The following is a 24024-nucleotide window of genomic DNA, read 5'->3' on the forward strand; positions in this document are numbered from 1 at the left end:
AATCCAGATGAAGAACAGCAGTGGATTCTCTCCTTTGGCTCTTTGCATGATGAAATGGTTCTTCAGATTGATGGAGAATGTGATGTTTATGGTTCTATATAGCACCAAAAAGGGTTCTGCCGTTGTTACGAAGCTTTTAACAGTGGAAGAACCCTTTTTGGTGCTATATAGACCCTTTTTTTACTAAAGAACCCTTGAAAAGCCTTCTTTTTAAGAGTGTATAATAACGCTGCTGTGTACCTGCCTGCCTGTCCTCTGACCCCTGCCTGATGTCAGTTTGGATTGTCCCTATTAAAGCCACTCTGCATGTGCAGCCTGACTACAAGCCTGTTCCGTGACAAGAAATACGCCACCGTCTATCCTTCATGATATGATTGTGATTTTATACTGAACAACTATGCAAATGTTCAGGACATAAACATGTGAAGCGTTCATTCTGTGCAAGCACATTGCGCAAAGTGTCAGCATGTTCGATTTCAGTTCTGCCTCAGTTTCTGGGGAGAGCAGGAGATGAGAGACGGGCCACTGGGGAGTCAGAATGGTTTCCTACATTTTTATAGCATTTTTGGGTGATGCAAAACCAGCTTTTCTGGAAAGAGGGTATTATAATTATTCATTCCCCTGTTTCCCCAGTTGGAATAGTTTAGCAGTTAGTTTTATTTCTTAGCTGTTTTTCGAAACAAGTTTTAAGAGCGAAACATCACAGGAAATCATTTCAAAGTCCTGTTTCTCAATCCTGGCAGCCATAGCACATTCAGTTTTACTTGTACAAAGTTTGCTGGCTCTGGGACGCTACAGTGAACGTCCCCTTTACTGGACGAGTGATGTTGCTATGCTGCTCTAGGGACGTCTGTGCCTTCAGCAGCCGTTATGCCAGTAAAGCAACACAACTTTTTCACTGAGGCAGAAGGAAGTTTCATAAAGTTCAGAAAGATTTCTCGAAGTACGCAACTGAAGCTTTTTAATAACAGCTTTTAATTATCATCCCTTTCTGGTTTTTTTAAGTTTTCACTGATGCATCCACAGTCATATATTATTATTACCGATGTGTTAATGTTTAATAAACATGGGACAAAAATATTCAGGTGAACTAGCAACAACATCAACCCAGGGCCAGGTATTAGTCTCAGACCTGCAGTCATATGAAAAAGTTTGAACAATCCTGGTCAAATTACATGTTTTGTTTATTTTCTAAGTGAAAATAATTGAACACATCCCCAACAGAGAATATACATATTTTTAAAGCTGTTTGTTTGCTGAATTTGACATATTAAAAAAAAATGATATAAATTTATTAAATAAAAAATGTGTTAAAAAGTAATGGCACATTTAACATGTTCAAATACATAAAAACGGTGCACTACAATTAGTAGAAAAAAAAAAGTTTCCTGTAAAGTGTGTTAACTTATTTTCCCATAGAAAATCATCAAAACATGTCATCTGACCAGGAGTGTTCAAACTTTTGCATACGACTGTATAGTACTTACATTTGGACCATTCTACTGACTTAGTAACTGTTTTTCCAGAGTAAAAAAAACCTTTAAACATGTAAGTATTCATTAGATAAATATCTAATATTAGTTAATATCTATATTAGATATTAGATATTTACAAGATATTTACAAGAATTATATTATGATCTATTAAAACCAATGCCTTCATTTTGACAATAATAACTATACACAAATCACAATCATAATTTACAGGGTACTTTCTATTGGGAGGTGTCTGTCCCAAACCCTAACCCCTAAATTTCAACTTGAAAACAATACTTGTGTTTTTTTTCTTAGATCCAACTTTTTTAGATCCAACATGAATTTAAATTAAATAAAAAAATAATTTAAAAAAAGGCTGTCCCAAGGATTCGTGTCACTACCAAGACACAGTTTTACTCCACATGCCGAGCCTTATTTTATTTTATCCCTGTCCCTCATGGCCACATGGTGAGCACTTACATCTCATTGAAGTAAATGTGTCCCAAAGTCTGAAAATGAGTGTGGAACATTAAGAATTGTCATTACCAAAACACGTCAATTATGTAAACCTTTTGTCTTTTAATAAAATAATGAATGTATACAACTGTTATCTCATCCTACCTCTAATTAATGTGCAATATCAGCTGCTGATTGGTACAAGTGCAATACATACACAACTTCTGTGCAACATCTATAATTATTACTGTGCAATATCTACAATTTCTGTGCAATATCCAGTCATTACCTGCTCAGGAATGTGCAGTATCCATACAACTGCATGTGTAAACTGTAAATTTGTATAGTTTCTTAATTCTATTTTTATTTTTTATATTGTTCTGCTAACAGACGCCTTGTTTATTTATTTCTACAGTATATCTTATATTTTGTATTTTGTATGATGCACATCTTTGTCTACTTACTACTCTTTATCTGCTTTCCGTGTATTCTGCTGTACCAATGCAAATTTCCCTCAGTGGGATAATAAAAGTCTGTCTTATCTTAACTGTTAAAAGATAAATTTGCTAGTCATGAACTTGGGAGCATTTTTAAAATTATGCTCAAAATGAACTAAAACTGTCACAGCCAAAGCAGTCACTGTAGAAACAAAGACAAAGTGAAATGTTCAATCATTTATTAATAGAATAAACGTAATAAAGGTATAAGGTCACTCAGAAAAAGGTGTTCAGTCTAAAGACCCAGTCAGTTGAAGGGCCAAAATGTGTTCTGAACTATGACTTTGAACCAGTTCAGTAGAATAATCCATGTACAAAATGCTGGATTGGATATGAGAGGAACAAAATCTGATGCAGTCCTGTAACAAATCTGTCCTGAAACAGCGCCGCTCAGTCTGTGCTAGCTGTGTTAGCTGTATTTCTACACGTGCAGTTCAATGTTTATTCTCAATATCTTTTCTGAACATCATTGTGCCCTGCGATGGACTGCCGACCTGTCCAGGGTGTATCCTGCCTTTCGCCCGAAGACTGCTGGGATAGGCTCCAGCACCCCCCCGCATTGGTACTGTACTAGCTTACCTAGTACAGTACCAACATGTAACAAAGATATTCAGGTGAGTTTGTGAACCTAGTATTTTTGTAAAATATGTCATTATATAACAAAGTTGAATGTAGAAACTTTCAATTAGTCAGTGTCAGTGTTGTAAGTATCTTGTAAGTATATTATAAGTATTAGAGGGCATTCGTGGGTTGGAGGTTAGGGAACCAACCTTGTGACCGGAAGGTCGCCGGTTCGATTCCCAGAGCCGACAGTACATGACTGAGGTGTCCTTAGAAGATGGATGGTTGGGTGGATGGATGGATGGATGGATGGATGGATGGATGGATGGATGGATGGAACATCATTGTAATTCTTAACCAAGACTACAGGATACTGCCCAGAATAACAAACCACCCCATTTAGTAGGGTAGTATTAAAGATTAATACAGCAGTAAATTATGTTGTGTTTTATTAACATTCATTATTCTCTTTGAGCTTTGTTGTAGCAGGCATTTCATAGGCATCACTGTCACCACAGAATTTAGCATAATCAGAATAAACATGTTTTAGAATAAGGACGATGGATTCATAGCTTGGGTTAAGCTACATATAGAGCCTCAATCAAAATAACTAAACACAGCTGATGTAAATGTGTGACAGATTTACACTGCACAGTAAATAAGAACTATGCATTATGATTCTTGATAAACAAATTCGTACTGTTGAAGTAAAAATATAAAACTATCATAAATGTGTTATTTCAATGATTCCTTTAATTCTTCTTTAGGATTCAAACCGTAGCAGAGAACGTTCTCGTCGACGGCTGCCCAGGCCATGCGCTCTGTGGTGAATGTGGCGCTCCAGTCTCCCTTGGGGGACACAACTATAGCCCCCCCGCAGCCCTGCACACGCTTGCGCATGAACTGCAGAGAGGATTTAGCTGCTTCCGAAGCTGTCCGTCCTGCCACAGGAAAACCACTCTCAGAATCAATTAATTAAAAAGAGCTTCCTGACCTGCATTCGTTTCTGTAAACTGTAACAAATTTATACTTAACTAATGGTAAAGCTATTTATCATGCTAGCTTACCTAGTACAGTACCAACATGTAACAAAGATATTCAGGTGAGTTTGTGAACCTAATATTTTTGTAAAATATGTCATTATATAACAAAATTGAATGTAGAAACGTTCAATTAGTCAGTGTCAGTGTTGTAAGTATCTTGTAAGTATATTATAAGTATTAGAGGGCATTCGTGGGCTGGAGGTTAGGGATCCAGCCTCGTGACCGGAAGGTCACCGGTTTGATTCCCAGAGCCGACGGCACATGACTGAGGTGTCCTTGAGCGAGACACCTAACCCCCAACTGCTCCCCGGGCGCCGCGGATTGGGCTGCCCACCGCTCCGGGCAAGTGTGCTCACTGCCCTCTAGTGTGTGTGTGCTCACTAGAGTGTATGTGGTGTTTCACTTCACGGATGGGTTAAATGCGGAGGTGAAATTTCCCCGTTTGTGGGACTAATAAGGGACTTAATCTGTGACTGTTATCATGTTCATTTCAGCTAGCTAAGGGGATTCTTTCCCACACTGTAGAGTTTATCACTCTACAGCTCTAGCTTAAATACTGGCTTTTGGAGCTTGCTTTTAGATGTGTATTCTTTGTATATGCGAACAGTACATATTTAAACCTAACTGTAAAAACACAAAGCCTGTAACTGTGAGTGTTATTAGAGGAGTCTGTTAGCCTTTCGGAAGAACAGCTGTTTGCATTGACAAAACTGAAATGAAATGGTTCAACCCGCTGTTCACATTTTTCGTTTTGTACTACACAGTACACCATGTCATTACTATAAACAAACAGAGTATGAGTGCTGCAACTATTAATTACACTAAGTACTTGGCAACCCTGCTGCTAGTAAATTGCTGTAAATTTACAGAATCATTCTTCCCAGTGCAGGTCCACTTACTGGCAGTGACAATGGTGAGTCATTAATGTCCACAAGACTCAACAGGAATTATATAATATTCTATTATGAATATTCTGTGCAAACCAGCTCAACTGATTATCATAAGAGACAAAGCTAACTATAGTGCACAGTTATGGGAATAATAAAAAAAACGGAAATGAACAGGTATCCATGTTTTTAATGGCAGGGGGAAAACAACTTCAGACAAACTGGAAATAATGTAATGCTGTATTTAGACTATTCTGAACGAAATGAACTGTAGAGCACAGTTAGAGCAGATTATTGTGGTGTCAATGTAGAAGGAAACATGGGAGTGGGCTGTGATTTTGCTGTGAGTAGTGCTGTTTCACTGAAACACCAGCAGAAAGGGACATAACATTGCTCTGAAACGATGTGGGAGGTCACCATCAGCCACAGGCTACCAGCCCAACACAAAATGCCCAAAACCTAGACAAAATAAAACATGGTGCGTGGCTCCCATGAGTCTCTTTGCATGATCCTCTGCATGGCCATGCCTCTGCAGCCTCTACGGCATTGCAAGCCCATAATGTACATACACCACATTATTTTTCTTCTGATCCATTTTTGTAGAAATTCAAATTTTAAAGGCCTGAAAGTTCGACTTCTTTGTTCTTATTACTGTGTCAGTTCCCCGCAGAAGGCCGTGCAACAGAAATAGAGTGTGAGGATTTCTATTTCCTTGTGCTGTATGATAAAGCAGCGTGGCCTGCTACAGTCCTTGGGCGCAGCATAGGTCACTCAGGGAACAGGATAAGGCAGGCTGCTCACACAGCTGCTGTGTGCATTCATTCACTGCTGGGGCAGAGCAAAGGACTGTCAGAAAAAAAAGAATAATGGTAGACTCTCTGTCTAAAGGTTTCTTCTGCTTGAAAAAAAAATCTAACGGGGGTTGACACAGCTGTGCGTGGCGAGAAAGCCGAGGATGCATGTTTTAATCAAAAAGGGGCAGTTTCTCTTAAACCGAAGACTCACTGATGCTTCCAGGATGGCAGAGAAGCTGTGTTGCTGTGGAGAGGCTGGTGTTTAAAGCATAACAGCGAACAGACACAGCAAAAAAAAGTGAAGCGGCGCTTCTGCAGTCATTACCACAGAAGTTGCAAGCAAACAATAGCCCGCTGACCCCTCCACACACTCTGCCTCATTATCCTCCGTCAACAACGGCAGCCTGGCCCGTCCCCTCCCCTCATACACACCAATTAAAATGATTGGCAACAGCACTGTCAGATCTCCAAGCCACTTATGTTAATACAGCACAGTCAAGCAAAATCTGATTACGGCATGTGGGAGAGTGGGACAAAAACAGAATATTATCACAGAGATTTCACAGCCCGTCGCATGCACAACGTAAGGAACATGGCAGTGAAAGGCAAGCTGTGAAAACCCACAATAATCAATAATGCCCAGCAGGCAAGAGCAGCAGCCAGTGAGTCCGCTTCACTCCTCTGGATGGATTGTGAACTGCTATCATATGGGGTGCATAATACGGATAACAGCCTGTGCTCGATTTGTAAATGTTTACATGAGGCGTGCAATTTGGAAAAAATATACCACCCCGACACATTTTCTCAACACACAATATGATTCACAATGTTTCATTTTTCACAGTTTGCTAAGTTTACACAGCCAAAAAATGTTTTTGATTCAACGTGTCAAACACTGAGCTGCACTAGTTCCAATTAAACAGGACTAATGTTGAACTGTTGTTGATCTTTGTGCTGAAACACGCAGCTCTTCTTTAAGATTCAAGAAGATTCAAGAAGAGCTCTTTAAGACTTCATTGATGAATACAAATAACAGTAATTATCAGACTCGCTCTAGTAATTGGATCAGCTGCCAGGTACCAAGAGTTTTTACTGAACTGGGAAAATCTGCTTTTAGTCACAGCACCAGTGAACTGGAATTCACTACAGGACACACTAAAACTCGGCTCACTGGTGCCACTCAGTCATTTTAAACTTTTAATATCAAACCACCTACAGAGAGCCTGCACCTGTTTTACTTAACCATATTTATTCGTATCTTTTATTTTTGTGTTAGTTCTCCTTGGTTCTTTATCTCTTTTTTTTTATTTATTTATTTATTTCCTCTCATTTTATTTTTAAGTGGTTTTTTTTATCATTACATTTCTTAATTTGTGATATTGTATTATTACCTTACTAATTTCCTATCCTTAATTTCTTACCATTTAAATCTCAAGTTCTATTTTTATCTACTTTTATCTTTTATTCACTGTTATTTAAAATTTTCTTTTAATTTAAAATGATTAAATGTAGTTATTATTTTCTTTGTCATGTCAAGCCCTGTTTTTGTAAATGCTCGGCTACATTGAAAATGAGGGCTGCCCTCAATGTACTTCCGAGTCAAAATAAAGGTCGATCGATAAGAACCGACGACATCCATGACATCCTTAAACATGTGCTGTGACATAATGTATCACATTAATCATACATTCTGGCACATCAGCCACCCTTAATGTTATCATGACTCATTTACATTTCTGTTTAAAACTTTGGAAACAAGTGCCACATTTGTGTTTTTTCAAAAATCTTTTTTTGTGCAAACCAATTTGTTTACAAATGTTACATATTATTCAACAAAAGGTATACAAAATATAATCAGAACTCCCTAGCGGAACCAGAAGTGAAGAAAATGGTAAACTATTAGCTGTTTAAGTTAAGTGATACTTTTTTGATCCCACAACCGGGGAAATTCCACCTCCGCATTTAACCCATCCGTGAAGTGAAACACCACATACACACTAGTGAACACACACACTAGGGGGCAGTAAGCACACTTGCCCAGAGCGGTGGGCAGCCCTATCCACGGCATCCAGGCAGCAGTTGGGGGTTAGGTGTCTTGCTCAAGGACACCTCAGTCATGGACTGTCGGCCCCGGGGATCGAACCGGCAACCTTCCGGTCACAGGGCCAGATCCCTAACCTCCAGCCCACGACTGCCCCCTTTACATTTCTATAATCTTTTTTTTTGGTCAGGTTATCTGCCTTGAGATTTGATTCCATTTTTAAAATATTATATTATTGAAAACATTGATTCCAAACTATTGACCACTACTGTAGCTGTGCACACAGCCATCCACAGTATAATGTACAGCGAAATGCTTATACGACTGTCCGTTGCCATGAAAAACAGAATATACAGAAGAACAATATAAGAATAGAAAAATGGGAAGATAAATAAAAAATAGAAAAATATAGGCATTTATTAATAAAACAAGTTTTATTACACGAGTAACATAGAGCGCAGATGTGTGTGTATAGTGTATAGTGTTTAGTCTTATTTGCACTTCATACACTGAATGTACTTTGTACGTTTCAGAATGCAAAGAAGTAAAAAACTTGGAAGAGGTGTGTACTTTATGTCTGTAAATTATAATACATTTTATAAATGTATTATATATATATATATATATATGTATATATATTATTATATGAACAATGCTCTCCATCTCAACACTACTGAGGGAACTCCATGTTTAGCCAATTACAGAAGGCCATTCACTTCAAAAGTATTACTGACAGACTGAAAACTGCAGACACTGCAGATTCATACTGGATTTAAATCACTCCTCTTGTCAGTAATGACAGCAATTACAGAACATGTGCAGATTAAACTGGTCCAGCTCAAATTGGGATTAAGCCATCGTCGATTTATCATCTATACCACTGGAGAGCCCCCAGCTCTGCACGTTTAATGTTTTCTCTACTTCCATCACACCTGATCCAACTAATCAGCTCATTAACAACCCCATAGTGAGTACACAGCTACGCTCAGTATAATGACTGGCCATTGCCAGGAGAAACAGAATATATAGGCTAGTAGAACAATATAAGAACAGAAAAAACGGAAGAAAATATAAAATATAAAACTATAAGGATATAATAAAACACAAGGATGTGTAATATAAAGTGCAGATGTGTGATCATTAGAGTCTTATTTGCACTACACTTCATATATGGAATGTATTTTGAACTGGTTTTTAAATGTGAAAGGGGAAAAAACACACAATGTATTTGTGAGATGAGATTTGTAATTTATGGCTGTAAAATATAATACATTAAATAAAGGGCAAAGAAAAATGCTCTCTATTTGAATAGTAAACGGTGATTTCCTATGGATTGGCCTCCTTATCAATATAATTACACTAGAGAACTGTGCAAATAACAAGGTGCTCATGAGCTGCTCCTGCTTTGCTGACAGCTGCCAAAAATTAAAACTGTAATTATGAGATGGGGGGGAATGTTTTGGATCTGTTCCCTTTTACCTCCAGCTTTATAATTTATTAATTCCTTGACATCAATAAACACAACAACTGCTGCGAGCAAATTACCAAAGCCATTTATCTAGGCTAGCTGCACAAGGAGAATAATCTACACTGATCTATCGCTTCCTCTATCTGGGCCTCAGATCAGGTTCCATGACATCTACTATGTGGATTTAGCTTCTGCCTCATGTCAGGTGTTTCATTTCATCTTCCTCGATGTGTAATCTTTACTGCATGTCCATCAGTCCAGTGCATGAACGTGCTGGCTTGATAAACCTTGGTTTGACAGATCAACAGCATGACAAAGGCAGTTTCATCTGTGATTGGCATTGCTGAGCAGCAAAATGGAGATACTGAAGGAAACGGCTCATACTGTACCTTGGTCCATGTGAAAGAGGATGAGCCTGGCTAAGGTGACTTTGAGAATAGACTCGCCATGACCAGTGCAGGACACTGCGCCAGTCTTATTGTCTGCATATCCACCTGATCCTTATCACACAGAGACAGCACAATAATACCCAGCCTTAACCTATTGTACCTCAAGAGAAAGCTCTCTGTCAAGCCAGTATCGATCAAAACTGTGCTCATCTCTTTGAGGAAAATGCCATTTTTGGCTAAACATTGCAGTTTTCAACTACATCATTTTAAAACCCAATGCCTAATTTTCTAGAGACAGGAACAAAATGATAGAGCTGGATTAATTTTACCAGAGTAGGTTCTGTTACTTGTAAGGGATTTTACTGTAAGACTTTAGTTTTATCTTTACAAGTCCAGACTAAAAGGTCAGCATTACGCTGCAGGTGCCGTGTTAATTAATAACAATAACAACACGGTGCATGGCCATGTCTAGCAGCAGGTTCTGTTATTACATTTCCATGAAGAGGACTGCTATTACTGAGGGAACGCCATGTTCAGTCTATTATAGAAGGCCATTCAGAATTCTTACTGTCAGACACTGCAGATTTGTACTGGGTTAAAATCACTCCTCTTGTCAGTAATGAATTAAATTACACAGTATCTGCAGATAAAACTGGTCCAGCTCAAATCAGGATTAAGCCATGGCTGATGCATCATCTATACCACTGGGGAACCCCCTGCTCTGCACATTTTATTGTTTTCTCTGCTTCCAACACACCTGATCCAAATAATCAGTTCATTAACAGCCCCCTTACTGAGCTGGAGTGAGTTTGTTAAAGCAGAGAAAGCGCTGAACAGCAGAGCAGTGGATCTCCAGGACCAGGGTTGAGAAACATTCATCTATTTCAATATACAGTGCTGTGCAAAAGTCAGAGACCATCCTTTGCTTATTTAATTTCCAGTCAAAACAACCATTAAGTATAAGTTACTCACTACAGCTTTCATTCTATTTTGGTACACTTATATGTTGCACACCTCCAAAGTTCAGTCTTAGAAGTTTTGTGCATTTTCTGCTTCTCATGATCTAAAAAATCCCAAACGCATTCAGTCACATTACGGTCTGGGCTCGGGTGGGCAGTCCATAGCTCATTATTTTCTCTCTTAGCTCTTATTTTCTCAGTAAAGATTTCATAATAGCTACACATCTTTTCAGAGCCATTATGTCGTCTTCTCATTTTTTTAACATCTGAAGCATGAGTATTGATTTTCTCCTCTCTCTCAAATAAGCGATAAATAAATGATAGCCTTAAGTACTGTTTATCTGAAGGGAGCAGGTCAAGTGGTCTACCACGTCTTTCACAAATGTTAAAGAGTCCCATTTTTTGAATTTCTGAGAGGAAACTCCTGTTTTTTCACTTATTTCAATACAAGTGGATCATCTTACATCTGATCTCTTCAAAAATCTCTATGAAAAATGAATGTGTACTTAAAGGCTGCTCTGCCTGGAAATGAAATGAATAGTGGTCTATGACCTTTTCACGGCACTGTGTCAGTACTGGGGTCACCCACCATAGTACTGATGTTTAGCTTTAATTGTATTGATAGATAACAAAAAACAAAGTTAACTGCAGGATGTGCCATTTGCTGAGAGCTACCGATGTAAAACAACAGTACAAACACATGTAAGCTAAATAATAGTAAGTTTACTTTAGCAAATGTGATTTCTTTCTGGTTAATGCTTACAATGCTGCATAGTTTCCATTTTGTATCTACTGAAGAAAAGCAGAACAAAACAGTCCAGTTAAAAGGAGCTACTCCTTGTCAGCTGGCAACTATCACTTGGTATATTTGGAAAATATCATGCTACTGAATTTTACAACAAGGTAACTCACCTATAACTGGAGAATCTCCGACTCTTCCCACCATTTTGTTCCTGATCCCTCCAGTTGAAGTCGCACAGGCGACATTACCGAAGGAATCCAGTGCCACAGCTCCAACTGTGTCGTGGCCCCTGCGTAATTACAGACATCTGGTAAGTTTGAATAAGTCGATGTCAGATTTTCTTTCAGATCTGTAATTTATACTATTTGACGAGGCATTGCCAAAGTCCGCTGAAGAGAGTGAATTATTAATCACTCTTTCATTCAAATGCACCTCCTTTGTACTTCACAGAGATTTCTCCTCCATATCCTGCCAAGCATGGTCCATTTATAATCTAGCAGAAAAAAAAGGTTTATTATCTTTCCAACGGAGCCTTTGTGCATTCTCTTATTGTCTTTTTCGAGTTTGGAGTCCAAGAAAAGCACACCGTGATCTTGCTGGAGATATATGAAAGATGTGAGAGATGAAACTTCTAGCATTTTCTCAAGTCTTCTTGACACGAACAGCATACTTGAAAATGACCTCTCATCATCTGTCAACAAAGAACATGGGTGTAAGTGTTGTACAGTTCTACAGACACTGCTCCTGCCGCATTTATGCCTAATCAAAGACACTGCAGAGGACCTCAGTATATTCTAGCGCTGCAAAAACACCCACATATATCCAGCAGTGAAGCCTTTAGGGCCTTCTAGGCCTTCAGAATAGGCCTAATGATTTCTGTGAAATTGAAAAAATAAATAAAATTATTGTAACAGCAAACAGCATTTTTGAAAAAAAGATTTTTTTTATTTGTGGTATCTAGATATAAACAGTGAGCTCTCTCTGGTGGCTTAATATATCAGATTAAGCACTGACAAAACTAAAAACTGATGAACGAAACTGTGAAATGAATCAATCATGGTTTCATTTATGATAGATGGGATCAATTTTGTGACGAAAACACATCACTAGATCACTTCTGAAAGTCCTAGATATGTCAGTGACCATGAAAGAAATGGAAAACATCAGTGGAAGTCCTCTACCAGCAGTCTTTACTGAAAGAGGAACTGTAAAGCCACAAGAAATAAAGTAGAATTTATATTAACATGTATTTTACAGGCTTCAAATGTTCATATTTAATCTAGAATGGCCAGAAAACGTTCATGTGAATTTAGATTAGCACTAACATACAGAGGTGGACGAAGTACAGAAATCATGTACATGAGTTAAAGTAGAGATACCCAAGGTAAAATATTACTCCAGTAACAGTAGAAGTCCTTACTCTAGACCTAACTTGAGTAAAAGTACAAATGTATTTGGCTTCAAATGTACTTAAGTATAAAGTAAAAGTACTAAAAGAGTAATTCTGGCTCTGATGTCCTGTTTTTCTCATTTTTATAACCAGACTGGCTTCATGAACTCATTTCAGGTGAAAGTCCTCCAGCGTCTCTCTTGGTAAACCAGTCTTTTAGTAGAAAGTCATTAATTAGTGACGCTGACGTCTATTAAAATGATCATAAGCACAAAACACTCCATCAGGGAGAACCGAGTGGCTCTGAAATCACTTTTTACACACAAGCAAAGTTTCAGTTTATGTTTACTTTGTAAATTAGTTACAAGCTGAATAAAAACTGGCTTTAAACTCAGGATCACAGATGAGCTCCTTTACTGTGTTGATCTGTAGGCGTCTGTTCATAAACATAAACCAGCCCAAACTAATTTACTATAAAATGAAAGTGTTTGTATGAATTCAGAGAAAAAGGAACAGGCCAGTCACGACTGCATATGTGGACATATTTCTATATTGTGCTCTATTTACACGAAGTTAGGTTAGTTCATCATTTAGGTGACGCATGTGCTCCCAAATTTTTAAGCTGCTGCGCTGACGTTGAACCGTGTGCTGCACTGGGTCGGTATGATGCTTTGCGCTTCTTTCGTTTTGACATGTTGCATTTTTATACACACAAAAACCAAAAGGAACAACAGATTTCTTGCAATGTAGTGGAGTAAAAAGTGAGATATTAGACTCTGAAATGTAGTGGAGTAAAAAGTAAAAAGTCACCCAAAATGGAAAAACTTAAGTAAAGTACAGATACACGAAAAAAACTACTTAAGTACAGTAACTAATTACATTTACTTAGTTACTGTCCACCACTGCTAACATACTACCAGAATTTTGCGTTATCAAAGAGGTGGGTTTTCTTGCTAGGGCCTAGCTCGAACAGTCACAGTTCACCACTGGATACCTTACAAAACTAAAAACTACATCAGTCACAAGAGTGTGCTATGGTGTAATTCTCACAGACACAAAAATAAAATGCTTATATTCCATTTCACTTTAAAAAAATGATAAAAATACATCCATCTGCTGGATAAGAAGCATCTAAGAACCCAACTGTTTTTTCTTATTCTGAAACCATACAGTGCAGTCTGTAAGTAACCAGAAAGTAATACAATTTGCTGTATTGACTCTGTGTTCCAGCACCTGGGACTTGGAATGAAACAATAACGGAGAGGTTAAATGTTTAGTACTTGGTTTCAAACGCTTTGCAATCAATCACTATCTGAAGTTTCCTACCTACAGACAATAACAGACACTGGATACCTTCCCTAGTGATGTTCTGCAATGCAGTTCTACATGTTTCAGGGACTTTTTGGCTTCAGTGTGGTCTCCACCACCAGAAATACCTCCTCATTGGAGTTCAGCTTGGGTGAATGACTTGGACAGTCAAGAGGAGTCCACTTTTTGGCCCTGAACAACTCCATGCAGCCATAGCGGCATGCCTTGAGTCATTGTTGTGCTTCAAGGTGAAGTCTCAACCACTGAGTTTTGCAGTTAAGTTGCTTCTATACACTTTAGAATTCATTATCAGCAGTCACAACATCAGTAAAGACGACCATGCATGCTGAAGGTGTAACCAGGTTTGCCTGGATTTTCGATTCTGAGGTCAAGTGAAATGAGCCTCCGACAAAATTGCAACACTCAGAATTTATAAGTGACTTCAGAAGAAAAAAAGGTCAGTCATTTGAGCACGGGTGTGTGCATAAGCCCAACCGCCCTTACTGAAACTATTAGACCCTTAATGCTCAGGCCATCATGTTTCTAAAATAAGGTGGTGTGCTTTCAATCATGAGCAGTTTCCTTTTTCTCCACACTTTTCTCAGTCCATCACCCTGATTAATCTTCACCTGTCCAAATGTCTGAGAAGCTTTTCAATGTACCTTCTAGCAAGCAGCAACCTGGTTTGCATGTGCCTGTGAACCTTACTTGCTGCTGTCACACTGACATATCTGTTGCTTTAATGTTTTTTGACTCATATAATGTTCTTGATCTATTCAACAGCTTTTCATCATGAAAGTACTCTTCTATCATCCACTCATATGGTCTCTCATGGTCTGCTGAGCTGTTTGCAACTGCTATGCTCAGCAGTATATATAAAAAACAGCTACGGTTTCTACATAATTTGCCTGATACAGATGAACAAGACTCTTAAATTAAAGGACATCTTGCACCTCAAACTCAAAGTTATTGTTTCAATGTTTGTGCTGAAGAACAGAGTCAAAACACCCAAAAAAAGAAATGTCACTCTTTAATGACTGTGCTATTGTTTGTGCATCGCAAGACAAGTGCATGTTATGACCAAGCAACATGAAGGACAATCCAAGGTGAAATTAGGAAGCGGAATGCTCTTTGGGAGAAAAAGGAGAGCAAACAAACTCTTTATGAAGAATATTTGTCTGAAGCAGGTGGCGAGGAATCACTTGTCAGGCTTCTGAAGCGGAGCATCAATCACTTTTGACAGGCGCTTGATTGCACCAGTGATGGCTAGATCTAGCTCAGCAGCTCAGGTGAAAACTGCATTTTAAAGCTGCCTGATGATGGACTGTATTTCACACTTTCAGGTAATCACAGAATTATGCAGTAAATCTTTTAATATCCATAAACAACCTAATGGGGCATGCAGACATTCAAATTACAGAGCTGTTCCTTATCTATCCTGAGCCACAGGTGGTCAGACTTTGCTCCAAACTCTGTGCATCATGGGAAAATTGTGTTCTAAGGTAGAATTTTTATAGTTTATATAATTTATAGAGCAGTCATGGTAAAACTGTAGGTGACAAAATGTGACAAAGTGATTAACACTTCAGTGTAATTAACTTACAGCTATTAACCCTAACAACTATTGATTGACTGTACACTCTGAAAAATCAGTACCTTTCAGGGTACAAATGTGGAACAGTGGTGGAACACAATTGTATCATATTCCACTGCAGTTACATTTTTGTTGTATTGAGTTTCTTGTTTTGATCCCAGACTTATTTTTCTACGTTAAAAAAAGTTATAAATATGTACATACGCTTCCTCTGGGAAATTATTAACTCATTTATAGTATACATGGACATTATGGACCATGGTATAGCTTTGATGGTTCTACAACCCCAGTTCCAATGAAGTTGGGACATCGTGTAAAACATAAATAAAAACAGAATACGATGATTTGAAAATTCTTTTCAGCCTATATTCAATTGAATACACTACAAAGACAATATATTTAATGTTCGAATGGATAAACTTAAATAAATAAAATATTGTTTTTTGCAAATATTCACTCATTTTGAATTTGATGCCTGCAACACGTTCCAAAGAAGTTGGGACAGGGGCAACAAAAGACTGGGAAAGTTGAGGAATGCTCAAAAAACACCTGTTTGGAACGTTCCACAGGTGAACAGGTTAATTGGAAACAGGGGAGTGTCATGATTGGGTATAAAGGGAGCATCCCTGAAAGGCTCAGTCATTCACAAGCAAGGACGGGGCGAGGTTCACCACTTTGTGAACAACTGCATGAGCAAATAGTCCAACAGTTTAAGCACAACGTTTCTCAATGTGCAACTGCAAGGAATTTAGGGATTTTGGGAACGGAGACCCCGGAGTGTTGAACAACTGAAGTTGTACATCAAGCAAGAATGGGAAAGAATTCCACCTACAAAGTTTCAACAATTAGTGTCCTCAGTTCCCAAACGCTTATTGAGTGTTGTTAAAAGGAAAGGTGATGTAACACAGTGGTAAACACGCCCCTGTCCCAACTTCTTTGGAATGTGTTGCAGGCATCAAATTCAAAATGAGTGAATATTTACAAAAAACAATAAAATTCATCTGTTTGAACATTAAATATCTTGTATTCATAGTGTATTCAATTGAATATAGGTTGAAAAGGATTTGCAAATCATCGTATTCTGTTTTTATTTATGTTTTACGCAACGTCCCAACTTCCCTGGAATTGGGGTTGTATTATATTGCTTGTTCCATGTGGGATTAGAATGTACCCACAAAGTAGTGGGTAAAGACATCAGTGTCAAGACCACTAGAGTCTATTCAGAGTTAAGACAGAGACGTGGACACGTCACTCAGAATCACTACCTAAAGTCAACTGAACATAAACCAACCAATATGTATCCATTTTTATCATTAAAGAAAAACATAATAATAAGTAATAACAACATTCTGATCTGCCCTCAGGGAATGTCTGTATTCTGGAATGATTGATCATCAACAAACAAATGATACCCAGCTAAGTCATAATGGAAAGGACCAATACGATCTTCATCAGGCAGTAAACAGATTTGAACACAAAGCACTATTTTATTCTATCTGAAAGTTTCATTGAATTCAGTAACAGAAAAAAGTTCTGCTTTTAATCACTTTAGATGGAGGCACTGCACTCAACTGGTCTTGAGGACACTGTCCAAGACCGAGACAAGACCAAGTCCAAAAGCCATGTTTTACCAAAACTATTAGAGCTGGTTTCCCACACAGAGATTAAGCCTAGTCACAGGTTTATTATCAGTTATTGGAATTTTTAGCCCCTTAAAATTGGTATCGGTCTCCACCACAAGATTAGTCAGGCCGTACTGGCCACACAAATGCTTACTCCACTAAGCGAAGTGCAATGAACGATTGGCAAACATAGTACAGTGTATTTGACTCCACTTTTTGACCTCGGAAACAGGGCAGTGACTTTAATTATAACTGCATTTAAATCAGTGTGTGTTTTAATTTGGCTCCCCGCCCTTTGTGAGCGCTGTCACATGCAGCCTGGTGTTATATATGAGCAGGGTCAGGCAGACTGGGCAGTGGGAGCTGCTGTATAATCATCCTAAATGAAGGGTGGAGGGTAATTGCGTTCCAAGGGCTTCGTATAAAGAGCTCACTGACAGTGGTGTGTGGCTGAGTGCAGGGAGGCCATCAATAATGAAGGTGCGGCGGCAGGGCAGGATGAAAGGCCGTAGCTCAGCCAGCTGTCACTTAGCACCCCCACGGCACTATTTTTACCGGCTCCCAGCGGGGCTGGGGTTACACCTTGCCTCGGCCCAGCCTCCCCCACTCCTCAGTTCTTGGCACAGGGAAGCAGAGGTGACAGACTGGAGCAACTCTGCGGGAGTGGCTGCAGAGCCTTAAGGCCGCTGGGAAAGCCTTGAGCCCCAGCACAGGTGCAGCTCATTGCTGCGAGGCAGAACAGGGTCACTGGGCTTCTCCTAGGCCATTCACGTCTGAAGAAGCCAACACACTGGCAGGCCTGTTGACCACAGAACCTTACAAGGGCCCTAAAGCAACTCCCATTGATAAAAGAAGAACTATACATGAAAGTATCTAAATGGGACAGGTTAAGAATGCAAGGCCAATTCAAATCTGTCAAACAAAATAGGTTCAAAGAGGGCTAAAAATAAACATATACGCAGCACTGCGTGATAAACTGATCCACCACTGGGCTGACCTAAAATGCTTATTGAACAAAATGTCTTACAAAGAGTTCTCTCTCAGAAACTAGAGTAAACAATAATAGTTTATCATAAAGTCTAGACTATATTAACATCTTCATTTTTTTTATATTGTGATTCCATATGAGCTACTGAAAAAAACTAAGCAAATGGATTTACAGGTTGAATCAAGGCTAATATAATAAATACATAATGATTCAAAAAGATTAATTTGATTTCAAAACACCATATTTTTAGAATCGTGAGGCGCCTAGGTACCAATCACATACCAATTGAAAGAGGGGGTCATAGAGTTTCTGTCAGTATAGCAGTGAACCTCCAACAGCTCAGAGCATTCGTCATTAGTACCAACAGGTCAACGAAAAAGGTCATCAGCATCACCAGATTTCATGCCGTGCAACTTTTTTTGTCGGGGTACGTTAAGAATTCTGTTAATGTGCCACCACTCCCAACAAAGAAGATAAAAATAAAGGTCAACAGCTCCAAACACCCACCGGTAAGCGACCCTGACCACCCAGCTCACCTGGAGACACAGAAGAGCCAACTTCACCAGGCTGCTGCACAGAGGTCAGTCCTATCCTGCTCTCCATTAACAGCACTAGATGCGAAACTATCCCTAGTCAAAATGCTTCACAAAGAATTCCAAGCAATCCGTGAAAGTTTAGAGTTCAGCCAGGAACAAATCCTGACTCTAACTAAAGAAAGCAAAACACTGCAGCAGACCGTCAGTGAAACCACCACCCAAATATCTGTCATCAAAGACAACAAACAAATGAAAGAAACAATCTTGGATTTACAGATGCGCAGTATGAGACATTGTCTTTTCTGGCATTCCGAACACACAAAGGAAAACCACAAAGATCTCCTACAGGATTTCATGATCACTAAACTCAAAATCTCACCGGAATTGGCCTCATCTATCACATTTCACCCTGCGCACTGATTAGGCGGGAAAAAATAGATAAACAATTGAATGCGACCCATCGGCCCTAAAGTTGAACACTAGAAACACAAAGGCAGAGAATTCCGAGGCACAGACTTCAGGATCAATGACCAGTTTCCATGGGAAATACTGGACAGACGGAGAAATCTGTTCCTGATCCCGTTCTCCCTCTCTCTCTCTCTCTCTCTCTCTCTCTCTCTCTCTTTCTTTCTCTCTCTCTCTCTCTCTTTCTCTCTTTCTTTCTCTCTCTTTCTCTCTTTCTCACAAACACACACTTATACAGTGGAAAATCTCTCTACCTCTCTAGATATCCAAGATGTATGCATGATCCCACAATGACCCACACACCCTGTAAAATATATCTGTAACATCCTAGGCTGTACTCAGAACAACAAAACGCACTGCGGTCTGTTACTGTGTACCGCTAAAACCAAATCCTGCTTCTGTATTCTTGGTTTTTTTGGTTTTTTTTGCTTTCAATTTGAGTTATTTGCTCTCCGTTGTATTTTTCCTTTTATATAACACTGACAGCTTGATGGAAACTGCACAAGATCACTGACGCTATAATTTCACCCTCCAAACATTCACCCATATGGTACAACCCCAACTTTCCTGCCACTAAAAACACAACAACTTTACATAAATGGAAAGACAAAGGTATTACACACTTACATCACAATCTACAGAATAAAAAACTTTGTAACCATTTCGCATCTAATCCAAGTATACGGCATTGAGAGTATCTAGAATATCATCACTTAGATCCATATTAAACTCAAAAATTAAAAACAAAAAAGATATCTAAAAATCCACTAATTTCAAAAGTCCACTAATTTCAGAATTCCTAAACATCTCCTCAAAAAAAAAATATTATCTAAACTGTATAAATTCCTATCTGAGTTATACCAAACAATTTATGTACCAAAGAAAAAGTGGGAAGAAGATCTCTTGGTTATTCCCTCTACTGACCTCTGGACAAACATTCTTGAAAACACATTTAGAATGATTAACAATACTAACCTCCACCTCATACAATATAAGGTCATTCACAGGGTTCACTACACTGGGCAAAGACTCAATAACATGGGAATAATAGAGTCTGAAATCTGAAGCACTGTTCACTAAACACTCCTGACAATTACATACATGCTTTGTGGTACTGCACACCAGTCAGTAACTTCTTGTTATAAAACTTGTTATAAATCAACTAACTCCATAGTTAAAACAGCCCATCTCCCCACCCCCATCACTCTGTCTGTTAGGCGACACATCATCAGTGAATCTAAACAAGGAAGAAAACAGAATTCTCTTGGTGGCGCTAACCATTGCTAAAATGACTATTCTGACAAACTGGAAAACAAGAAAAAAGATCACCATCAATCAGCGGAAAAACCTTCTAATAGAACACATAGCAATGGAAAAATCTCAGCATCTCGCAAACACGGATCTCAGGAAGACGGAAAAACATGGTCAACACTTAACAGCATTCTACAGCCACCTTAACTTCCAACGGCTTTTAGACCGACCTATAGTGCCTCTACCCGAATGTTCCAGGTCTCACACACACACACACACACACACACACACACACACACACACACACATACACACACACACACACACACACAAAACTAAATTTATGTGGCAGGTGTAACAAATAGCTAAAGCTCAATTCATTCTCTGAGGGTACAAATATAATAATTTTTATTTTCTCTTTTCCTTTTCATGTATTGTATTTGCATTCTTTTATTTATTATTATTATTTATTTATTTATTTATTTTTCTCCCAATTTGTACCATTTTCTTTCCTCCTTTATTCCCCCTTGTAATTTTTGTTTGCTTGTATGTTTACAATTTGTTGTCCTCCCTCTACCCAATGGATGTTGGTCTTTGTTTGATGGCTGTATGTTCTCGGGTTGTCTGATTCTTGTTTATCATGTCTGCCTATTGATCAATCCGTGTTGGCTCAATGACCCTGGACTGTTTGGACTACAACCCTGAATTTGCCCCAATTAAATCTTGCTTTTCTCAGCACATGAGTCCGCCTTATCGCTCCCCAGCGTTACACTAACACTACCCTTTAACCCTAGCAATGTTACTGTAATTCATTGACACAGGTCAGTACCACGACAACAAGCTGAAATGGCATAATTTAAGATGGCCAAGTACCTACCATTGTGAGTTAAAGAGCTCTTTGACACCAACAGTATATCTCTTATAACGATGTTCCCATTCTTTCCTCTCCTCCTCTGTCACCAGTGCGTCTGTGGGCAGTGTAGGCACCCCGATGCTTTCTGCAAACAGGTTTGCCCCTCTGCCTGTCAACATGACATGATCAGTCTGAATAAACAAAAATTAAAACACAAAAAAACAAGAAAACATCAGTAATGATCTAAAACGTCAAAGAGCAAAAGAAAATACATAGACACATGACATTTATCTAAAGTGTTTCAAACATTTTAACTGCTATATGTGTTATAATTGAATAACGACATTTCCCAGAAAATGCCATCACTATTCTGCAAGCTGTTCCGTGTGATGTAATTACCTAGACTGCAGCAAGACAAGGTTTTGTAAAAGTCAGCTCCGGCTTTCAAACCTCATCACCTGAACAGACAAATAAGACTGATGTACCACCTTGACCTGCGCACTCAGCATGCTAACAGCTCCAATTAGCTCTTGAGTCACAGCTGCGGTTCAGTCTACCTTGTCTGTACATTCCCAAGCTGCGGGCTTTAGTGGCCTAGTGTACGGCTTGGAGGGAGCTATCAAATCACATCAAATGAAGCAATTGCCAGCATTCTTGCTGATACAAGCCGACTGAAAAACACGGCACCTACGGCTGGTGCTCGGATAATGAGCAGCAGATCAGAACTCTGCAAATGACCCCAAAAAAATGGATGATGTGCACTTCAACTCATGGTCAACTATGCAGGTAATTTCATAGCTGTATCATCACTATTGCTGTGAATCTCGACTGAAGGTCAGTATTCACAAAATAAGTGCAGCGAGACTCTTTGAAAAGCCTACCGAGGGACTTTTTTTCTTCACTTGTATTTCCCGTTGTTGCCACCTAATGCCCAATGACAAATACAAACGGCAAAAAAAGATCTCAAGAGTCTTCCAGAAACAGTGGTAATCTGAGAAAAGAAGGCTCTGAAATGTTTGTTCTTTCTTCTATATCAGTTTGATTGTAAGCTCAAAATAAGAGCACTCTAAACCTTAAGTACTTCGTCACAGAAAAGAATATCCATATCCATGTTTTTCCATGGATATGAAAATCCATATCCAAATCCATCATTTGAGCATTTGCACATTTTACTTCAAAGTCTCTCTCACACTGTGAGTGTAACACCAAGCTGATGAACAACAAAGAGGACTTTTTGTAGGTACATGTAAACACGATAATATTCATTTTAAAATGTGCTGATAATGAGTGCCAGTCATTTTGTGACTCCACAAGCTTCACCACTGCGGCAAAAAACAACACAGGTCTGTACCCAGTGATGGTTAACTGAGCTTTCTGCTCTCTTTACTGAGCTATAAAGGCATATTTTAATTGACTAAAATATTAGTCAATTCGGTCTCACCTTCTGCTATAGCAGGGGTGTCCAAACTTATCCACAAAGGGCCGGTGTGGCTGCAGGTTTACATTCCAACAGGGCAGGGACTCACATGATCAACTGCTGAAGATGCTGATTAAATTCTTATAAAATTCTTATAAAAGGGTAAAAGTTCTTATACCCTTATATATTTTCTATTGTTCTGTGTTTGATAGATGTCAAATATGTTTCCTACTGTATTGTGTTGTTGCTGCTGGATGCCTAAATTTCCTTCAGGATCAATAAAGTATCTATCTATCTATCTATCTATCTATCTATCTATCTATCTATCTATCTATCTATCTATCTATCTATCTATCTATCTATCTATCTATCTATCTATCTATCTATCTATCTATCTATCTATCTAAATAAGTGGAATCAGGTGAACTCAAGCTCACTTGGCATGAAAACCTGCAGCCACACCGGCCCTCTGTGGATAAGACTGGACACCCCTGTGCTATAGCCTCCTACAGATTATCTACTGAAGTTCAAATTGTAATAAACTATCTGGTGAAACTCGTAATGTAAGTTAAAGATCTAGAAAGCATCTAAAGAGAACTATAAAACTAGTATTTTAGATATATACATATAAAGCATTACGGAAAACTCCCTTAAGAGAACATGCAGCACAGAGACCTTTACGTTTTTCCCTGTGATTGCCTCACCATGGCAGAAATGGGTTTTAAGTGCATGCAAATATGATTACATTCATTTAAAAATGATGCCAAGAATGGGGTGCTGATCATTTTTGGAGGGCATCCTTCAACACTGGAGCACAAAACAACTGGCTGCCCATGCTTAACTCAGCTAACATGGTAACAAACCCAAGTGACTGTAAAAATGCATTGTGTACTTATTGATTTACGGCATGCAAACCAAACTTTTACATTGTGTGTAAGTTTCATGATGCATGGATGAAAGGAGACGGCCCAAAATGACTTGGAAAGACGTCTGGTTCCATTGACTTACATTAAAATTAAAGCAGGTTTTTTCCTTCTCCTGTAAAGTTCCTATTTTAGAGATACGACAACATTTCGACAACAGCGATATGCATGTAGATGCATGTATTTGGCACGCAAAGGAATGCACTGCCATAGCACCGACACTGCCATAATACCAAAGAATATAATTTTCAATGTCCTATTTAGATCCGAGTTTGAAATAAAATGGAGACAGATGAAGTCCAGCTTGGTGAACTTTTAAATATTAAAGTGGTTATTAATGTCATTTTTCTGTGTCAGATGTAGTG

At 38.7% G+C, this 24024-nt stretch overlaps 1 protein-coding gene across 2 annotated transcripts in view; it reads right to left on the reverse strand.

Annotated features, from left to right (window-relative positions):
• Positions 1 to 2590: 2590 nt before the first annotated feature.
• The window catches only part of si:dkey-103j14.5 (isoaspartyl peptidase/L-asparaginase), a 34466-nt gene continuing 13032 nt past the window's right edge, over positions 2591 to 24024 (reverse strand). For both annotated transcript variants that reach the window (XM_017724575.2, XM_037538945.1), the window contains 4 exons: positions 21344 to 21510; positions 11483 to 11601; positions 9612 to 9722; positions 2591 to 3930 (listed from right to left, as the gene is read on the reverse strand). In XM_017724575.2, coding sequence (XP_017580064.1) covers positions 3725 to 3930; positions 9612 to 9722; positions 11483 to 11601; positions 21344 to 21510 — 603 coding nt within the window. In that variant the 3' untranslated portion in view covers positions 2591 to 3724. The remainder of the gene's footprint in view (positions 3931 to 9611; positions 9723 to 11482; positions 11602 to 21343; positions 21511 to 24024) is intronic.

This window comes from Pygocentrus nattereri, chromosome 5 (genome assembly GCF_015220715.1).
Source record: "Pygocentrus nattereri isolate fPygNat1 chromosome 5, fPygNat1.pri, whole genome shotgun sequence".
NCBI lineage: Eukaryota > Metazoa > Chordata > Actinopteri > Characiformes > Serrasalmidae > Pygocentrus > Pygocentrus nattereri.